The following is a 20547-nucleotide window of genomic DNA, read 5'->3' on the forward strand; positions in this document are numbered from 1 at the left end:
GCCACACCCACCATGGCGGCTCTGCTCACCCCCCGCCGCGCTCAAGATGGCGGCTACCCTCCTCGTGAGTCCGGCGCACGCTGCCGCGTTCAAGATGACGCCTCCCTCCAGAGTCCCGAGGGAGTCAGCACTCAAGATGGCGAGGGAGAGTGACTCATTCCTTTTGCCGTTCTCCTCAGTTCCTTCCGACGTGCGCCGCGCTTATGTCGCCGGGGGGGAAGCGCGGCGCCGTGCGGCGGCCGCGCTGCCGCCGGAAGTAGCGGAAAGCTTTGGAGGGCGGACTAGGCAGAGCGGAAGTCGCTGAGGTGGACGGAGGCGGCGGCAGCGAGCGACGATGAACAACAAATTCGACGCGTGAGTGGGCGGTGGCGGGGCCGTTCCCGAGCCCTCTCCCGGCCCGGGGGGGGGGGGGGTTGCTGCACGGTCCCTCTCCCCCGCAGTCCGCCCCGAGACTCCCCCCAGGCGGCAGCGCTGCCCGGCGCCGTTGGGGCGGGACGCGATGAGTCATGGGGCCGCGCACAGCCCCGTTCTGCCCCCTCAGGGCGGCCCGGCCCGGCCCGGCCCGGCCCTGCCCTGCTCGGGGGCTCCCGCCTGGCCCTGAGGGGAGCGGGCCCGGGGTGGGGGTCTGGCGGCACAAGCCCTTGCTGGTGGCGGGGGGATCCGCCGTGGGGCGGGTCGGCCGCGGAGCCGCGGGCCGCCTTCTGGCCCCGCTTCTCGCTCCTCTTTTCCGGCCCGTCGCAGGGAAGGGGGCGGGCGGAGAGGCGTGTGGGGCGCAGGGTGCCGGCGTGGTGTCTGCCCCCCCGAGGGACAGCCTCTGCTAGGCCGAGGGGCGTGCGGAGCAGGGTGGCAGAGAGTCAGCAAAACCGCAGTGGATGGTCTCTTTGTCTGCCTCTCGAGTAGTTAGGTTTTTGCGCAGCAGATCTCTCTCTGCTTATTACAAAGTGCTTGAGTTTGTCCTAAAAAGGCATTTTGTTGCACACTTCTGCTTAAAAGTGTGTACGTAAGGTGCTTGTGATGGGCTCTGGGCATGCAAAATCCCATCTGTGGTTTTCACTCTGTAGGTTTTCAAGTGTAGATTTCCAAATGCTGGTGGCTCTTGTGTGGCATAGGAACTTAGAAGCAGAGGCTGATGGTGAGGCTTCTTGATTGTGAGATACAAGGCTCTCCTTTTTCCTTCATTTTCTTTACCAGTTTGAAAGATGATGATAGTGGAGATCATGACCAGAATGAGGAGAACAACACACAGAAAGACAGTGAGAAGGAAAAGAATGATCGAGAGAAACCACAGAGTAGTACCAAGAGGAAGGTAAGGTGCTGGCACCTGCGTTCTGTCACCAGGGCATGATGTGGGAATGCTAGAGTGTTCTCAGTCCAGGAGTAAGAAGAATACATCTTAGTGTGCTGTGGTCACTTAATGTGCCGTTACTGCTGTAATGAAGATAGAGGAGCTATGTTTAGTATTTGGTTAACTTGACATAACTTTTGGGGGTATGTAATCTGTGGAGTGAATACTCCTTTCACAAACGCAGTTAGTACTTTGCTTGGCCTTTCAATAGAAATGAGAAGCAAAGCTTTATTTTCTCCCCCCAAATTATTTAGAGGAGGGGTAGGGGAATAACTGACAGAGTAGTGGCTTGCAATTGATTTACCAAACCATATTTGTGCCATTATTGAAATAATCCTTAAGATGGGATCTGTGTGAGTGTAAAGTAGCCTAGTTAGGAAGGCAAATACCCATCTTGTTTTTTGTCTTGTGCTTAGGAAGACTATACTCTCTGAAGTAATGCAATCCTTGTGCAAGTGGAGAGTGGGATTTTAAACCCCAGTTACTTGTAACAATATCAAGTGACACAAGGAGACATCTTTTTCTTTTTTTTCTTTTTTTTTCTGGCATTTGTGGCACTTGTGACTCTTGGGTGATGACTTCTTATTTCCCCATTTTATGCTCATTAGAAACTTTTTATTGCAAATGGATGGAGACTGGTAAGAGATCACTACCTACTGCTAGCAATGGGTTCTGCCAAAGCTGACATAGCAAGTTCTGAGACAGACTAATCCTCCTGGAGTCTTAGGGTGTTGGTTGCTTAGGGGAGTTGCTGTCACCAGGTAGTTATAATTGCTTTTGAATCATGGTTCAGTGTAAATGGGTTTTGCTCTTCTCAGGGAATGAGAATGGCTTTTTTTTTTTTTCCTTAATTAAAAAAATTAAACTCTTATACTGCCCTTTTAGTTGATTGGTCTGTCTGTTTACTTTGAGACAGTCAGTCAAGAACTAAAGCTAAAACTTAATATTACTGTTCTTAATTAAGATGAGGGTTGCTTTGTGTGACACTCCCTCGAGCATAAGTTATTACCTCCTTAGCCATCCCTGTACTGCAAATTTCTAATATTCTTTTGAAATAGTCAGCTGCTGTTAACCTAATGGTCTATGTCAGACAGTTAACAGAGATGGTATTTTTCTATGAAAATGAGGATGAGTTGTTTGTTTTACACTCAGTGAGGGCAGGAACATATGGACTGCTGATACCGTGAATGTAACTTTCTCATTCCCCCTTTAGAGGAGTGAGTAAGGAATAAGCAAACTTTTCTGTTCTGCAGGCTGTTGTCCCAGGGCCAGCTGAGCACCCCCTGCAGTATAATTACACTTTCTGGTACTCCAGACGAACACCTGGGAGGCCTACCAGCTCGCAGAGTTACGAACAGAACATCAAACAGATTGGCACCTTTGCCTCCGTGAGTATATTCCTGTTATCTTTGTGTCCCCTGGGCATGGCTTGGTCATCGTGGCTGGCTTAACTCCCTGCGTGTTAGGGGTATGCACGTGCACACTGTGTTCTTACTGTTGGGCAGCGGAGAGTGATGTGCCATAACTTGCAGGTGGATTTTGAACTGCCTACAGCAGGTGACATGTCTAAAGCAGTTCTCCTTTGCCCTGTGCTAGACATCAGTGCCTGCAGTAATAGTGGAAGCTGGAATAATAATAGCAAGTGAAAAGAACTCCTATTTAGCTTAAATCAGATAGCTGGAGCAGAACTTGGCAGGTAAGCAAAGAAGGGAACAGCTTTTCCCGTGTGTGGGATTTGAATGCTGTGTAGTTGTGAGGCAAAGACTGTTGTACAGCCTGTTTTTGTCTGTATCTCCACCACAAATAATGTATTTGGAACAGGCATCTGGTCTGCTATACGTACAAGTGGCTGATGGTGTTGTGTCTTTTGGCTGTCTGAAAGTGATGACTGAGGTGTGGTTTGGTGTTGCAGTGAAGTTCATTAAAAGGCGAACTGCTGTCCTTTTCCCCTCACACTCCTATGATAGTTTGTTCCCAGAATAACTCAAGCATACCTTGGAAGGGCAGTGTTGAGTTGTTGTATAGTACTGACAATCTGAAATTGTCATTAAAATCCCAAGAGACACATTTAATATTGTTCTCAAGCCCCTTGGCTGCTTGGCGTCTCCTTGGATTATTTCAAAAACTTGTTTGTCAGGACAGTAGAGGAATTACTTTTTAAAAAATCTTATATTTTCTCCAGATTTTCCAGGGTCCCTTGCAAATGTTAATTTTGCCCACTAGTAAATCTCTCTTCTGCAATCCTGGAATTTGTAAAAATATCCCTCTATCCTTTCTGGAAGCTGCAAAAATGTGCCTGTCCAGGCAGCTAGCTTGTGTTATTGCATCTACACAGGGTAAGAGGGGGTAGAATAGCTCTAAGCATGTTGAATCACAGGTAGCTTCTGCTTCTGTTCTCCTGTGTTATCAATTATTTTTGCTTTAGTGAGTGAACAATTTATGTACGTATTCTCCTAGCTGTCATGGGAGCAAGCCCAAATTGCTTGGACTGAGTGTGGCTGCTGTGTGATGATCTGGCAATAACTTTTCAGTCTGTTTTTTAAATCAATATAGACTTAAAATTGATTTTTAGCTTCTCAGAGGACAAGCTTCACACATTCTGTTGCCTGCTCTTTGTTGCAAAGAATTTGTGGTTGCTGTTGTGGGCTTGAAATGCTTGATTTCAGTTAGGACAGGGGGCATTGGCCAGAAGATCTGTTAATGTGTTTGATTCCAAATGTCCTGTTAAAGGAGGAGAGAAAAAAGGTTTCAGAAAGAAGTGTCTGAGGCTAAATCTGGGTTCAAATTTATTCTCTGCTTTTGATTAGAATGCCCTGAAAGCTTTTAAATGTTGACCACTAGAGGGCATATTCACTCAGTGTAAGAATTTAATTTCTACACTGTGTTTGGATGTGTCTGACAAAAATAGATTGCTTCTGACCCTACCTCAGTCTTGGTTCCTAATTATATTGCCTGTAAAAGGAAATTCCTGCTTGGATGGTAGAGATCAGAGACTGGAGCAGAATTCCAAGTGTTGACCAAGTCATCAGGGTCTCTCTGATAAAGTACTCGGGATGGTTTCTAACCCCTGTGGCTTCACTGCTGGTCTGCTTAATAGCTATTGTCTTACTGAGTACAATCCTCTTCAAATGTGGAAATTACTAGAATCTTTCCCTGGTGCCTTGTTTTGTTTTAAAGATCCAGCCTCTCTAAAATCCTTTCTCCTTCAGAGAATCTCAAAGGATAAATATTTTGTTTTTAAGAATTAAAAAAGGTAGTTCCCTTGCCTTTGGGCCAGACTGTTTGAAGCGGGTATGGAGATCTTGTGATGAAAACTGGTGTTTTTGAAGTGGTCAGAGTGTACTGTGGCAGATTGTAAAAGGAAATAAGACACATTTAAATAAAAGCTTTAGGCGATGCCTCTAAAATCTTCAACCAGCACTAGAATGTGTTTGTTGTATTAAAAACTGGGTACAGTAAAATCAAATATAAAATATGTCTTATTTGGAGGCTCAGTTTCTGCAGGCCCCGTTATGACAGAGAACAATGGTTAACACAGGGCTAATGTAATCTTGTATGTGTAAAGAGGCTTGGTTGTAGCTGATGCACTTGACATGCCCAGTAATTGAGACTTTGGGAGGTAGGGTTTACAAGACACTGTTCTCTGGAGCAGTGGTTATCCCAGCGTAGATTTCCTCAAGCGGAAACCAAGTAGCTTATGGAGGCATCTGTTGAATATCTCGAATGGTCATCTGCAAGTCAGAACCAGCTCCCATCCCAAGCTCCCATCCCATGTCTGCCTTCTGGGAGTCCTGATCAACACCCTTGTGACAAGGAAGTAGAATACAAAAGGGGAAGGTGTCTCTGTTCAGCTGGTATAGAACAAGGAGTCTGTTTCCGTAGGACTGTTCCTGAACAGTGTGGGCAGCCTGATTGCATGGTTTGTGTCATTGCAGGTGGAGCAGTTCTGGCGGTTTTACAGTCACATGGTACGTCCTGGGGACCTGACAGGCCATAGTGACTTCCATCTTTTCAAAGAGGGGATCAAACCCATGTGGGAGGTGAGTTGGAGCTCTCATTTCTGCCTTGATATTTTCCCAGAGTATTCTGGAAGAAACTTTCTGCAGAGAAGGGACTCTTGTTGTTAAATGGAATGCCAGGCTTCTCCTGGATGCAGCCTTTCTTTTGAGTTGCCCTTAAACTTGTCCTCAGCGCTCTGTCCCATCTAACCTGGCAGCTCCGTGAGCTGCTGGCAGAGAAGAGGGCAAATACGGAGGGGTGCTAGCAGCACTCCCCAAAAGGCTGCAGAACTGCCTTTGCTTGTGGATTCTGGAGGATCTCTGGGCAGCGTTGCCTGAGGGATCCTAGCTAAGCTTTGTGCCTCCTAGATATTGACGTCTGCCTCTTGTTATAGCTTCGTGCAATGACAGCAGTGTGGGGCTTTCCTCTAAAAGGGCTGAGCCTCTGTAAGTGGAATTCAACAAACATAAGAAACCAGTCCTCCTCCTTCAGATGAGGGAAGGAAGAGGTGCATGTAGTTAAAAGCCCTGCACCTGTATGTAGAGCTGGGGATGAAAAGAAGGCTTAGTCCTTTATTCCCTTTCTATTTTCAAGGCACTTGGTTTGTGTCTGTTCGTTCATATCCAAATCTGTTAAAAGGAAAAAAAAACCTTTGCCCAACGAATCATTCTTCTGGTTCCTGGCCTGCTTCCAGCAATGACCAATACCATTCACGATATGAGAATTTTATGTGTTGCTCTGAAGTACCTAATTATGCTGCTTGGTCCTGAGAAATTTATATGTGACCCTAGTTGGCAATTATTTTAAGCAAGGTGTTTTATAGCCAGTTACTGCAAATACAATTTATATAAAATATTTAACTCTCTTTGGACTCCTAGTGAGCTAGCTGCTCTGATAACTTGTGGAATCTCTGGTTGACATATTGATGATACCAGAATTTCTTATAAAGTTTTATCCTGTAGCCATTTTAAGATGTGGGAGTGCTTTTTTTTTTTTTTTTTTTTTTTTTTTGTATTTGGAGAAGAGGACCTGGGATCTTGGTGCTGGCCTTCTCTTTGCTCCTGGCTTTGTAGGGCTTTCTTTGTTTATGCTCCTTTCTCTTCCAGACTAATCCTACTTACTGTCATCCTTGTAGGTGCGTATATGAGGAGCCATTCCCACACATAAATTCTGTATGTGGCTCTGATCTTTTTCTGGATCCATCTCTGCCTTTTCTGGGTAAAGTCAGAAGCACTAAGCATTATGTTCCCGTGTGATTTACTATGCTGCAGATCATTATTATTCTAGTAAAGGGAAATCAAATGCTTGACTGAACCGAAGCTTGTTTAACCTGAAAGAAAACCAACAATAACCATAAAACACACAATACAGCATCTGCTTCCCAAGTACTGTTTTTTTTTTTCTAGCTTTGAGCCCACTTAAACCACCTTTGAGGTGTTTTGAGCAATAACATTTTCTCTTCTGACTTTTCTATCTCTATCAGTCAGTGTGGAAAGTCTTTGGAGGGGTTAAACCCAACTCCTTGCTTAAAGGCTGAAGTTGAGATGGCTAAATTCTTGAGAGTGGGATGTTCATAACTTGGAAAACGAGGATACTTAATCAGAATACAGTTCGCATCTGTTGGGTATCCGCCACATTCCTAGAACTTGTGTTGATTTGGATTCTTCACCTTGTGTGGCGCTGCTGTCATGCTTCAAGGTTTTGCCTTGAGCTGACACCTTCTCCTTTCAGGATGGGTTTTGGCACATACCTGGAAACCTGGGCTCTGGTGACTGCTGCTGTTATGCTGTCACTTCCGTGTTTGTTTGGTTTGCTTCATTAGGACTTTTCTTTGAGAGCACCCAAATTTTTAATTTTATCTGAGCCCTAACGAAGCTTCAAGGCTAAAATGAAGTCTTTTTTTTCATTAAGATGTAAATACTTGGGCTGTCGGACCTAGAATGTTTAAGGTATATCCCAGATTGGGAGAGGGGATTGCTGATGATTTGGCTAGGGACATCCTGTGTTGTGCAGTGCCCTCTGAATTCTCCTCTGTTCTTTCCTATTTCTGTCCTAGACCTGTTGTCATCTTCCCTTCCTAACTGCCATCTCTTTGACTTGTTCCTACCTCTCTCCCTTTTGATTTGGATGGAATTCATGCCCTTCTTGCCTCGTAAGACTTCCCAGTTACAATGCCGTACAAGGGAATGCCACTATATCCTGCAGATAGGAACTGCTGTTTGATGTGGATGTGTATGCTTTGATGCGGGGTGGTCTGTAGTAGTTTTCAGTTCTTTTTCAGGTGCAACATATGAAATCTCGAGATGACAAATTTAGTGCTTAGCCTAAATTTGTCCCTTCTTCCTTCCCCCCCCCACTTTGGGGGTTGCCTTGGGCCACCACAGTCTGGACCAAACCTTCAGCTGTATGTGTGACAAAACCAGTGGCTCCCAGAAAAAGGACTGATTCTGTGTTTACACTACTTGTGAGCAAAAGAACTTGAATTTGAGTGGATGTTGCTGGAAACGTGGAAGGAAATTCTTTCTGCAATTTGCTTTTAAATAGCACTGCGCAAAGTGTTTCCCTGCTTTCTGTGTTCTGTGATGAGGGATATTTCTGTTTTGCAAGTAGAATCACACGTACAGGGAAGTGACTTCACTTTAGACAGAGGGAGAATCAGTCTCGGGTTTAGGAATAGAGTTTTATGGTTGTTGCCTTCTGGTTTTGTGTGCAGACTGGTAGGCCTAGTGTAGAGTCTTTGCTAGTGGAGTCAAAACACTAGACTTCAAGTTTTCAGTTCATAAAGCTTTCTCTGGAAAGCTGAAAGTCATTGTTTCAAACACTTTGTATTCAAAATAAGTGGTACACCTCCCTCTCTGCTTGTGTGGGGGAGAAGTAGTAATGCTTCAGCTTGAAAATACCTTTGTTCTGTCCCTAGTGCCCCACCCAATCAATATCTGCTCCCATCTGTGGCTCTGCTGTCTTGTGGAAAGCAGAAAAATAGCTAGAAGAAAACAAATCGATTTCTTGCCCCTCTTCCTAGGATGATGCCAACAAAAATGGTGGTAAATGGATTATCCGTCTGCGGAAGGGCTTAGCGTCACGATGCTGGGAGAATCTCATTCTGGCAATGTTGGGAGAACAGTTTATGGTGGGGGAAGAAATCTGTGGGGCAGTCGTCTCTGTCCGGTTCCAGGTAAGCTGTTATGAGGACTGGCATGTACTTCCATTTGGCAGGGCTGCAAAAATGCCATCTGCTTACCCCTTACCTACTATTCTGTAGGAGGATATTATCTCGATATGGAACAAGACAGCCAGCGACCAGGCCACGACAGCCCGGATACGTGACACGTTACGAAGAGTGCTAAACCTACCTCCCAACACCATCATGGAATATAAAACGCACACCGACAGCATCAAGTACGTGTGTTGTAGCAGGGGGAGGGCCTGCTGCTGGTTGCATGCGTGCTTGAGCGATTTAACGCAAATCGCAAGAATTGAGAGAACTGCTCGTGTGCGTTGGGGCTGTTCACTGCAAACAGTAATACGAACAGCAGTAGTTGTTGCCAGTGTGCTTGGAAAGCCAAATATCTGTGTCATTATCAAGCTGTTTTTAGGGACATTTGGTTCTAATAGTAAAGCCTTAATTTCTTGAATGCTATAGTCCTGGGCTTTGTTAGCAATCCACCTGGCCTGTCACTTAGTAGCTGGGCAGCCCAGTGTGGAACTGTAGCTTGATGTATTCAAAGATGAGATTGCAGTGGGGGGACGAGATCATTTAAATGAATAGAGATTCTGCGGAATAAAGTGCGGAAGCTAACAGGGATTTATAGTGCCATTAGACTTATAAATGTTCTTGGGAAAGTGCTGTGTGAATTTACAGTGCTGTACAAATGATTTCTAATCATAATAAATGCCATATATTAAGTCTTCCAGGCCCTGGTGACCGAGGCTCTTTAACAACAGTAGAAGATCGTGGTACGCAGAGAGGACAGCTGTATTTTTAAATAAACCCATTTTAGCTTACCATACCAAGCTATTCAGGGTGACTTTTATTTCCCACAAAATGACAAAGAATTGCAGATATAGGTATTAGTTATAAGTGAATAACATAAATCCTTTTTATTATTTATTTATTTATTTATTTATTTTGCTAAGTGCATTATAAACCAATACACTGGGTAGGTCATGTTGTTTAGATTAACGCTTGGAAAGGTGTACAATGAAAAAGAAGTGTAACAAATTAATAAGGCATTGATAGACCAGTGAGCTTTCCAATGCAGCCTATAATTAGGGTGCAAGTACCTTTCATGATTTCCTTTCTTTACACTGGCTTGTCCTTTCCCCATGGTCACCCTCTCTTCAGTGCTCTCTCAGACGGTTTGGTGAGCTCAATAATCCTTCTTTTAGCAGAAAAGTAGATTCTAGTTGCTGCCCATTTTCATTGTGGGTCACTCTAGCAATAATACAAAGGGCTTGTTGAAGTGCCTTTAGGTATTCTAATGCTCCATATGGCCTCCTCTTCTGTGTATGTGAGAAAGAGAAGGGAAGGGGAAATTACTGTTATTAAACCAAATCTTCCCCAGGCAGCTTCTGTTTCTACAAGTTCCCACTTTCTTCTGCTGTCGGAATCTCTTACTCATGATTTTGTAGTAGCATTTCTCATGCACTTGTTGCCAGGAGAGGGCACTGTTCACTCTGTCCATGTGACATTGCCAAGTGCTCATGCGGATGCACACCCGGCTGTTTTACTTCTTTTCAGCAGTAGCAGACTGAGGACTGTGATGGCGAGGCTTTGTGTGAATAAGGAGAAGTTTCAGTTCTCCTAGGATCTGTAAGAAAAGTTGTGTCGTAAGCCAGCGCTCCAGCTGTGGTGTTGGTTTTGTGTAGCAAGGTTACTGTGGAAATGATGTGGCCTTTCCCATACACACTATCCCCTTCAGACTTCCTAGGACAGAGAATGCTGCTATTACAGTGCTCGTAACTGGTTTTGCTGTGGCTGTGTGAATTGTTGTGTGGTGGTGCATCTGGTCTCCTGGTCTTATTTCCCTGCAATAGTGTAATATGCCATGTTTGTAGCCCTCTCCAGTGTAGCATAAGAACTTCATTTTGTTCTGCTGATGTATGGTACGAGATGAGCTTGTTCAAGAATAACAGGTGTTTGAGGAATCAAGTTTAGTAGCTCAGATTACAGCTGGGAACAATTCTTGAACAGGAGCAGGTTGGCTTGTCTCCCACTTGTTCTTCTGTGAGTTGGAGTGATAGTCAGAAGTTGGTTTGTAGTCAGAAGTTGGTTTGATGGCTTCCTAGTGAAGTAGATCTAAGCAATTAACCTTGAGTCATGCAGGGAATCATGAGAACTCTTTGCCTCCCCCCACTGCCTTGCTTGAGCTGCACCAGTCTGATTTCAGTGCTGTCCAACATTTCCTTCTAATGGCACTGGTGTAAATTCAGAGCAGAACTGCTTGTCAGTGGAGTCTCTGCGTAGTGATGCATGGAACAACGTATTGTGCCTTTCTCTCCTGGTACCAGTGCTAGTATGGAGGAATCGCAGGCAGCAAGCAGCAGTGGCTGCAGAGAAGTGACAGTGCCTGCTATGTTGACAGAAGAGAGCAGGACGGCCCCAGCTTTCAGTCTGACTCTGCTTGGCTATGCTTTGTATCATTAGGTTTTTCTCACTAATGAAGAATCTCTTGTGTAACTAGTTTCATCTTCCATAAAGCCTGGCTCCTTTTCCTCACCCATCTATCAAGCCCTGTTGAAATACTGTCCGTCATGAATAAACTCCACTTATGCTGCACATGTACCATGTGATTTATGACTCGGGAGGGTTTTCTAGCCAGCACTTTCTATTCACACTCCGACTGTGTTTTATAAAAGGCTCTAATGGAAGAGCTGTGCTGTAGGCTTTGTCAGTGCTGCCTTTCCAGAGGGCCTGTGGCATTTTTCATTTGTATGGGCTGCATCTCTCCACTAGAGCTCTGCTCATGTGCAGGGTTTGATTGGCATTGATTGTGCTTCAGGGAAGGGAGCACGCTTAGCAAGAAAAGAACAGGCGTTTCTCAAAACCTTGACTTTGGGTAGTGAATTGACCTGGATTAGCTTTTGACACACTGTAAATGAACATTTCTGTAGAAATTACTAGTGTGCCCCTCACTGTGGAACCTGAACACTGTCGTTCAGGTTTTATACATTCCTTTTGTGATGTTGCATTTCATATTAACTCATTTTTAGACACCATTTTTCATGAGTTGTCAGTGAGGCTGCAGACCCCTTTGTTTCGGAAAGTGGTGGTGCTGCCAAGCTGCATTTGACAAGTATCTGTTGCTTCACAGCTATTCCAAGAAGCTATTCTGCATTCTGTCCTTCCTGCTCTTGGTGGTGGGGCTTGCACATTTAGCTAGATAAGCAGATCTTCCACTGCAATTTTCCTGTCTTCGTCCTTTCTCATGCTTGTGGTATTGACAAGCTGCCCAAATCCCAGTGAGTGGAAGGGTCAGCCTAGTCTGTATTAATTTCCAATCTCTCTAGAAGAGCTAGAGCAATCTCTTGGACTCTGCTTAATTCCAGGAGGTTTATAGGACCTTAGGTGTTACAGTGCTGGGCACCTGCAGAGAATATGTGTGACATTTTGTGGGCTACTCTTTTTTGGTAGCTTGAGGGAAACCTCTTCTCCTTGTTCTCTCAGAGGTCATCCTTTAGACTGTTGTTCTTAAATCTCCTCAGCTCTGAAGCTGGAAATCTAGGGAACTTGTAATAATGCTTCTGTTGCGCTGAGATGCAGTGAAACATTTAATATGTTCTGCTCATCTGTGTTGTTAGTCTTGGAGGTGGCATAGTCCAGTAGTGCTAGTGGGTTAGAGAGTGGCAGTCCTGTGGTTTGGTTTTTAAAAACAAAAACAACAAAAAACCCCCATAGCCTCTTACTTTTGCTGTTGTAAGATGTACACTGTGCTTATTTTGAAAGCAGAGTGTCCCTGGCCCCAGCCCAGTCATGTCTCACTGAAGCCACCAAAACCATTCAGGTATCTGTAGTGGGTGAACTGCAGTTGGGAGAGGGGTTGAAGGAAGTGATTGCTGTAAAGGTGGTTTGTTTTTTTTTTTTTTTTTTTGAGCTTTGGGATGTGAAGAACTTGGCTGTCTTGCATAATAACCCTTTGCCCTGCCTGGGGTTACCAGCCTTTCTTTTCTGCTCTGATAACTGTGTGATTGGTGACCATCTCCTGTGTTGAGAGCTCCCATCTGCAGTATCATCCAGGAAGCCTAGGCAAATTCAACAGTGTTGCTTCGTATGCCCAGAGAGACCAGACATTCATTGTGTGGCCATACAGCAGGCTTCCACTGAGCTAGCTGGTCTGGAAATATTTTGGTTGCTGTGTGACTTTATGGATCGTCCTGTCAGCTTTAAAGCAGGCTGCTTTTTCTGAAAACAAAGCTTCAGTTATTTGTAAGTGCCTGCTGCAGCGAGAGCTGAGCAGAGTATAAAACTCTCCCTTCCTTTCAGAGTCACCACTGATAACTAATGGGGCAGCTTGAGTAAATGAGAAGAATGGTTGATCTTAATAGGGCTGGCACTGGGTTCATTTCACCACAGGCAGCTGGAGAAAAGGACCTCGGACTATATTTTAGCTAGGAGACAAGCAGATGTCCTCTGGAGGGAATAGGGGTATGCACTGTAAGAAAAGCAAAGGGGGAAGGTTCTTTGGACAAAAAAAAGTGGGGAATGAGATCTTGAATTTCAGGTGAAACAGATGAAAAGAGAAATCCTCACAGAAGTGGTAGGTGTTTGTCAAGAAGATCAGTGTCTGTGAGACAGGAGGCTGGTGGCTGCACGCTTGTGAGAAGTCTCCTTTGTCGTTACATCAGAGTTCAGCTGATTCTGCAACCTGTTGTGTTCCTGTAGCACCAGGTCCCATTTGCTTGCTATTTCCAATAGCATTAAGGAGTGATATTCCTCAAGTCCTCCTGCAGTTGTGTTTGTGTTGTCTTTATCTTTGACTGTACCTTAAATGGTGCAGGCAGGGTTAACCTTTTCTAAAGTTAGATGGTTTGCAAATGGGACCCGTACACACTGTCTGATGCCTGTCAGTAGAATCGCAGGTTGTCTTGGGTCCTGCCGTCTCCAGAGAGCTGCCTTGCTTCACGCTCATTCCATCAAGTCTGAGAGGAGACATAAAAGCTAGAGGAGAGCAGTGAGGTTCCAAATCTGATAGCTGTCCTCTTCCGAGTTTCTGCAATTCTGCCTTAATTCATTTATCACTCCATTCTTCAATTTCAGTAGTGTTTCCAGTGGTTGGTGCAAGTCTAAGAGCACTTCCCTAAACCTGGGCTTTGAAACGATGGATTCATTGATTCATTCTCTGTCACCACAGAATGCTTTATTCAAAGTGTCTGTGACTCTGTAAGGCTCCCTTGTCTTGGTGGCCTGTCTCTTACCATAAAAGAAGTGGCTATAACCTGTTTATTTCATGTTTCTTTTCAAGGAGGTCAGTTCAGATGTGTTCATTTCAAAGTCAAGATAGCCTCCCTATTTGCCTTTGCTACAGATGCTGCAGGTATTTGAAAGGATTATTTTAAGCTGAGAGAAAAATATACCAGGTCTTTTAAAGCTGTCTGGTTTTAGGCCTGTCACAAGTTCTTGACTGGCTTTGGACAAATGCTTTCAGCACAGTTACTCTGATAGAGCGTGGGGAGCACCCCGGAAGAGGCTGTGTCGCATTGGACACCATGCCTGCAGAGTGTGGTGGGTGATCGGTGCGCTGAGAGGTTGCACACATGGTGGTGGAAGGGGCAGGCCTTGGTGAGCGTTGTGACAGTAGCGTGTGCTACAATAGCTTTCTATCTCCTTTTTTAGCTGGGGAAGGAGATGGTAGGGAAGCAGGGATGCATAGAAAAGTACTGAAGGGGAACTGCTAGGCTTCAGAGATTGAGGGCGGTGTGGAGAAAACAGCTAGTGCTGCTTGCACAATCCTGACTTTGGAAAGTCCCTTGAAGCAGTGGTGGCTCTTCTTCCTCTTTTTGGTGGAGTCTTAGGTGGTGGCGGCTACTCATGTATTTTCTCCAACTTACCTGGTGGGAGAAAGGGTGCCCTTCCTGGGTCCTGACCCTGGGCAGGGGGGGAGGGAGTGGGAAGTTTCAACAGTTGTGGGTCAGGAATGAGAGCAGAAGAAAAGCTCTGGCTGGCTTTATTTAGCCTGCTAATGTTTCCATTTCCCATCTGTTCAATGGGAATAACCTAAGTGTCGAGGATCAATTCACTGAGTATCTGATCGCCACACAGACAGTATAGCAATAAGGTACTAAAAATGTCTATACATAAAAATAACCTCTTAGACTCTCTGGCACTGTGCCTTTGGCACATCACAGGTCATAAAGATTCTGCCAGCTGAAATTAACTGGCAGCCTCGTTCAGTGCGAAATGGAGTGCAGTCTGCTCTGCTAGCGCAGTTTAGGTACATTAGGACAGACACATCCTGGTGGATTTTTCAGCTGAGTCAGCAGATAGTGGAGTAATTAGTACTATAATATGTATGAGGGTCTTAGCTAAAAAAATTCTTGGCTGGAAGAGCTTTTGCTCTATGCCTGTGAGAAGGACTTGGCAGCTGAAGGACTGTGTGCATGATGTTATTGGGATGTTGGAACACGGAACTCCTTGGTTTGAAAGAGTTAGTAAATGATAATTATGTCGATGAATAATCTGCCTTTGTGTCCCTTCTGTAGACAAAAGTCATAAGCTTGGGGAGGAGTGTGAGAGGGGAAAGAAAAGATGCAGTTAAGGGTGATGGAAATGTGGAAATACAAAGCATGGATGGTTGGAGGGAAGATATGAAGGTAGAGAGACTTTAACTATGCTGGAGGTATGGACAGCTTTCCACCTGGTGTTCAGCAGCTAAGAGGGATTCTTTTAAGAGGGATTTTCTGTCCTGCATTCTAGGTAGGCAATGTCACAAAATCCAAGTTGGGCACCACGATGGCAAGCTTCTTGCTTGTGCCCTCTTTGTTCGGTTCCCAGCAAGAATGTATGTGAGATACAGTCTTTCAGAGTACACGTGATGCAAGCTCTGCTTCTATACCCTCTGTTTATTTGAGCTATAACTTTGCTGGGAAAGAGCGTATGATAACTAAGCTGCTTTTGCACAAGTGCTGAATGGGTGCTTGACTCTGTGAGGCATTGGTAGGAGCCAGGCTGTGGGTCCGTTTGAGGCACAGATGACGACTAATACAGCATGTCCATTTCTGGACTCTCCTGACATGTTGCAGTGGCCAGATGAGGCAGTTCAGAAAACAAGATGTGGGGTAGCTGGCAAGTACCAGCAACAAAATCTGTGGGACAGCCTGGGTTTATGACTGACTTGGGTTCCCTTTAAGCTCTGTCCAGCTCTGCGGGACTTCTGGGGTTCAGTAAATGGCTTGGTGTATGCTGTAAGCACCAGCGCTGTTTTGCTGGGCACAGAGAACTATGAGGTTTTTTCATGTCTCTGATCCCAGAAGATAATAGTCGTGCTCACATTAACCTCAGCATCTTTTCCCTGAGAGGGCTTTCAGTATGCTGCCTTCGTAAAACAGACAGCAATTTTTCAGTCTGCTAGCTTCGTCCGTCAGTAACAGATTCTCCACCAGGGAATGCAACGTTAGGCCTGTCCCTCTAACTTATCTAAAAACATTTTCATTTCAAATAGCTGTAGTGTTTTTATTGTGGTTGTCATTAACAATGCAGGTTTGCAATAGGAAATGAGACTTTCTAATAACAATTGGATTCTGCTGCCTGATCGAAGAATGTCCTGATAACTAAGCTGTGTGGCATGGGGAAAAAAAAGTGCCTTTTGGGGAGATTATTACATATGCAGGTATGTGGTAAAGCATGAGGCCAGTAACTGGCTGAGTTTAACCAGCCAAGGAATGCGATAATCTTCCAGAAATACGTAACATCAGCTGTTTTATTAGCAATAGGAAATAGCTATTCCATTTGTGCCTGGGAAGGTCATACCTGTCTCTGGGTATTAATGTGGCTATATCACCAGCAGCCAGTGGGAACGCTTCATGTCTGCGCAGAACTTTAAAGCTGCCTTGTGCTGTCAGATGTTTGGCTGGGTTTTAAGGATGCTTCTATCCACTAGGGCTATCAGAGAATATTGCCTTGCTCTCTGAAGACAAGTGCCTTTCAAACGCCATTGAATGTTTCTACTCTCGTTAAAAGTTAAGAAGCCTTTGATCTGAAGTGCTGTTTTTTGTGTTTTTTTTTTTTTCTTTTTTTTTTCCCTCTGGCTTGCCAGGGCCTGGGAGGAGTTTCATGGCCTGGTGAACAGCAGTGGCCGCTGATCGAACGCTCCCCTTCCCTCTGTCACACCCAGGGTAGGGCCTCATCTTTCTTCCTATGTGACTTCATGGCATACCTCTCAGCTTCTGACCCTCTTCCTCTGGGCTGGCACATCCTCCTCTTGCCTTGTGGGCCTGGTGGGGGGCCCATTCTGTTGCTGGCTCTTTCCCAAAGGTCAAAATGATTCTTTGGACCAAAGACACCAACATTCACAGTGGTGTCCATTCACTCAGCATTTTTTTGTACGATGCTGTGTGCTGTTTTGATAATGTGTCCTCCTTCTTGAAAGGCAGTTGTGTCCCAGACCTGGTCCCAGGAGGCTGAGAGGTATGTCTTCAGCTTGGGTCTGTTGCCTAGGGTTAATTGTTAGCCGATATGGAGTGGTAAATGATTGTTAAGCACATCCACGTGATGGACACTGAGAGAGGTGCCGAGAGCTTGGCATACGTGCCTTTGCTCTTGACAGTGGGCTGGGGCAGAATAAATTAGTCTGTCAATAAAAGCTTGTTCAGGAAGGGCACACAGTAGCTACTGTATTTAAAAATAATAATGCTGTGGCTAACGAGATGAAACCACCCGCTACTTCTGTTAACGGCAACCAACCACATACAGAGAAAATAGCTGAGGTGAACCCAGTGCTATTGTAAGCCTTGCTGCCTAGATTGTTTTTTCACCTCTAATACCCACTTGCCTGATGGCAGGCCCCTTCCTTAAAGAGGGCTAGCTCAAGGCCTAGTGATGAGAATTGTGTTTTGGTCGTAGTTGAGTGGGACTGCTCCGTTGCTGAGTACCAGAGCACTGGAGTGAGGATTACATTGCCCGGTTCCCACCCCACGGTGGTATGTAGCTGCTCCAACACAGCTGAGCTCTGAGGGGCCGCTGGGAATCAAGTGCTCCCAAAACCTCCATCCACAGCTTTGGGCAAGCAATGCTCCTATTAACTTGCTCTGAAGTCATGGGTGAAAATAACATCCGTCTTTCCTCATGGATTGGCTTTTTGTGAGGATTGATGGTTACAAAATATTACACAGGCAGCTAGTAGTGTTTTTATTGTTAGATGACATTCAAGCGACCTTCCAGAAGAGAAAGCCAACTCACTTCATGAAATACCAGTCTTAGAAGGAAGTAAATGTGCCAAGTTTATTGGTAAACAGTGACAGGGTTCATCTAGCTTTCAACTGTATTGGGTTACCTGTGCTAACCAGGGAGAGTAGTGATGAGCAGAGGGGGCTGGAGCACCCTGATAAAGGCAAAAGAAGGGGAAATGCTGGAATCTGTTCAAGATAGAGGTAACCAGAGCATGCTGTCCTTCCGAGGTAGATGGCACAGGTGAAAGCACAGCATGGGATGAGAAACTGAACCACTGTTGCAGATTAACTGAAATCCAGTTAATGAATCCTGAATCATGTTCCCAAATTGCAGTACAGCCTACTTTGCTCACAAGTACAAAGGTGATCCCCAGTCTTCTGCAGATGACCTCCAGCATGGTTTTTGCTGTCAAATAATAGCAGAGTAACTTATTTAACTCCCTAAAGTGTTTTTGACTTCTTTCTGCTCCTCCAACTCTCCAACCTGCCTCCTGGAGATGTTCCAGCATGCACTGTGCTGTGATGTTGCAGCTACCACATGGCTCTTAGTGGCAGGGTCAAGGGTTTAAGCCGGATTTTTGCAGTTCTACAATCTGTTTTGGTTCCAAAGGTATGAGCTGCCTTCGCTCTCCAGCAAAACTCTGCCAATTTGGTTTGATGTGTGCTGGGGCATCCCTGGGTGATTGGTTTACTGCCCTGTCCCCGTTAGGGGATGGGATGCATAGTCAGGCAGCTGCCAAAGCCATCCTCTCAAAATAATTGTGATCTCGCTCTAATTCCATTTTGGGTTAAAAAGAGAAATAAGAAAACTTTTTATTAATGTGTAAATATGCTTTGCCTATTGCTGCTGCTCACAGGCTAGCAGTAAGCACCAACACAGAGGTTTCTGTAACCTGCCCCATCTTCAATCACTGCTGTCTGTTGCAAGACTAGAAATGAAGGTTGTGGACCAGCAGTCCTTTCTGTGTCAGTAACCCTTGTGACTCACATGGCAGTACTTATGTGAGTAAAAGCTGCTGGAAAATCTCTTCTATTTAAACTTGGGGAAAATGTCCTTCTCTGATTAAATGTTCTTTTAAGGTAGGAGAAACCAGATGCCTAAACTTGTTAACAGCATGACAAAAGGAGCCTAGATAAGAGGGACAAGAGGCAGGAGAGGTTGCACTGCCAGTATATTTGTGCTCCAAGCAGAGTCCCTGAGGATGACTCTTTGGGAAGAAAGAGGCCTTGTGAGTTGTTTCAGATACCTCAAGGAGGTTTATCAGTGCCTATCATATCCTTTACTCACAGGGAATATCACTTTTTGCTTCCTGATGGATGGGGATGAACCAGGATCTCCTTGTGTTCCAAGTGTTCTGGAATAGCAGGTTGGCTTAAGTGGAAAGTCTCCAGACAGAAAGTAGATCTGCTCAGGAGGTTTAACTAACATTGATTTGGGTGACAGCACTAGGTTGGCAACACTTGTTAGCTGTGCTGGGTGGAATGGGGGGCACTGTGATCTGAAGGAAAGCGCATCTTTAACCCTTCTCTTCCCTCTGTTTTCCAGGGATAATTCAAGCTTTCGAAATACAAAAATCACATTGTGAGAACAAGAGTTGGCACTAAGCTCCTCTCTACGTGTTGAAAGCACTGAGAGGTCTCCACCAGTGCCCTCCGACCTCTGAAGGGACTCATGGGCCACTCTCTTGCGCTCCTCCTTGGAGGAAGGATCCATCCGACGCCCTCCAGCAGCGGTGATAATAGAGGCTGATCTTGTCATACACAAACTTTTTTTTAGCAGTGGGGCGGGAGGCCAACCTTTCAATTAGCAGCGTGCCCTTGGGGCCGCATCTTGCAGCACTTTCCTCTCTTTCTCTACATGGCATGCAGGATCTCTGGGATTCTGCCTTGACGTCAGAGCCTTTTGCTGAGGGATACCAGTATTAAAAATCTCTCTGCAGCTGGGAGGAGCTTCCCAGTTGAGAGTCAGCCCCATGGTTTGCAAATGCACCCCTTTCAGCTCTGCCAATAAATTATTGGGTCTCTTTGTTTCTTTCAGTCTCTCTTTTTTTGCTTTGTCTGAAAATCAGTGCGATGGTATTTCTCTAGTCTGTGGTAAGGCTTCATTCTGCTTCTGCTAGTTCCATGAGGCATCTTCCCCTGAGCTGCCACCTACATGGCCCCTCTCTGAAGCAGCAAAGCACCCCAAGGGCCCGTATTGACCTAACTCTGCAGTGTTTGTGGAATTATGTGGGCACAAGAGTGACGGATACACCACCTTGCTTAAAAAGGAGGTACTTCCTTTGTTCCTGCCCCTTATTTATGCTCTGTGGTTAATAGGGCTGTGTACCCAGCCCTCCTTGCTGGGGAGAGGGGTGCAAGCTGCTTTTAAGCTAGGACAAGGAGGTGTTTGGTGTCACTTAATTGCCTTGACTTATGTTTTCGCGATAGAGAACCAACAGCTCTGCCTGGTGTTGGGTCCACGGAAAGGCTGAATGCAGGGCCATGAGTGCTTGTGTGGGTGGGCTGAGTTGTGGTGCACTGTCCTGAGGTTTGCAAGTCCTCAACCATCTGGAAAACTGGCTGCCCCAGTGGCTGTAGCAGAAGAGGGTGATGGCCCGGGCTTTGTCACTTACAGCTGCATGAAAGCTATGATGAGGATGAGAAGGGGGACAGCAAGTGACCCCCTGTCTCCTGTCCTCCAGGGCAAGGCTAGATTGATGGGTTGTTGCCTGGAAAGCCAGCATGTCTGCAATTGAGATGCCACGGAAACAATAGGAGCTAATTATTCCTCTGATTGTGTTCAGCTACAACGCTAATTGTACTCATTAACAGCTCTA

At 45.4% G+C, this 20547-nt stretch overlaps 1 protein-coding gene across 4 annotated transcripts; it reads left to right on the forward strand.

Annotated features, from left to right (window-relative positions):
• Positions 1 to 276: 276 nt before the first annotated feature.
• On the forward strand, positions 277 to 19760 carry EIF4E2 (eukaryotic translation initiation factor 4E family member 2). 4 transcript variants are annotated; one of them, XM_067301722.1, is made up of 8 exons: positions 277 to 354; positions 1192 to 1306; positions 2599 to 2733; positions 5281 to 5385; positions 8367 to 8519; positions 8607 to 8743; positions 16597 to 16675; positions 19275 to 19760. In XM_067301722.1, the coding sequence occupies exons 1-7, from the start codon at positions 335 to 337 to the stop codon at positions 16640 to 16642; spliced, it is 711 nt and encodes a 236-aa protein (XP_067157823.1). In that variant the 5' UTR covers positions 277 to 334; the 3' UTR covers positions 16643 to 16675; positions 19275 to 19760. The 4 variants fall into 4 exon arrangements, with proteins under 4 accessions (XP_067157823.1, XP_067157824.1, XP_067157822.1 ...); XM_067301723.1 differs by lacking the exon at positions 16597 to 16675; XM_067301721.1 differs by lacking the exons at positions 16597 to 16675; positions 19275 to 19760 and adding an exon at positions 9252 to 9347.
• Positions 19761 to 20547: the final 787 nt, after the last annotated feature.

Source organism: Apteryx mantelli, chromosome 9 (genome assembly GCF_036417845.1).
Source record: "Apteryx mantelli isolate bAptMan1 chromosome 9, bAptMan1.hap1, whole genome shotgun sequence".
Taxonomy (NCBI): Eukaryota; Metazoa; Chordata; class Aves; order Apterygiformes; family Apterygidae; genus Apteryx; species Apteryx mantelli.

Coding starts and splice junctions, on each gene's coding strand:
- EIF4E2 (XM_067301721.1), top strand. CDS start 335: ATGAACAACAAATTCGACGC. Junction 5,386..8,366: donor GGATCAAACCCATGTGGGAG/GTGAGTTGGAGC, acceptor CCCTCTTCCTAG/GATGATGCCAACAAAAATGG. Junction 8,744..9,251: donor ACGCACACCGACAGCATCAA/GTACGTGTGTTG, acceptor CCATATATTAAG/TCTTCCAGGCCCTGGTGACC.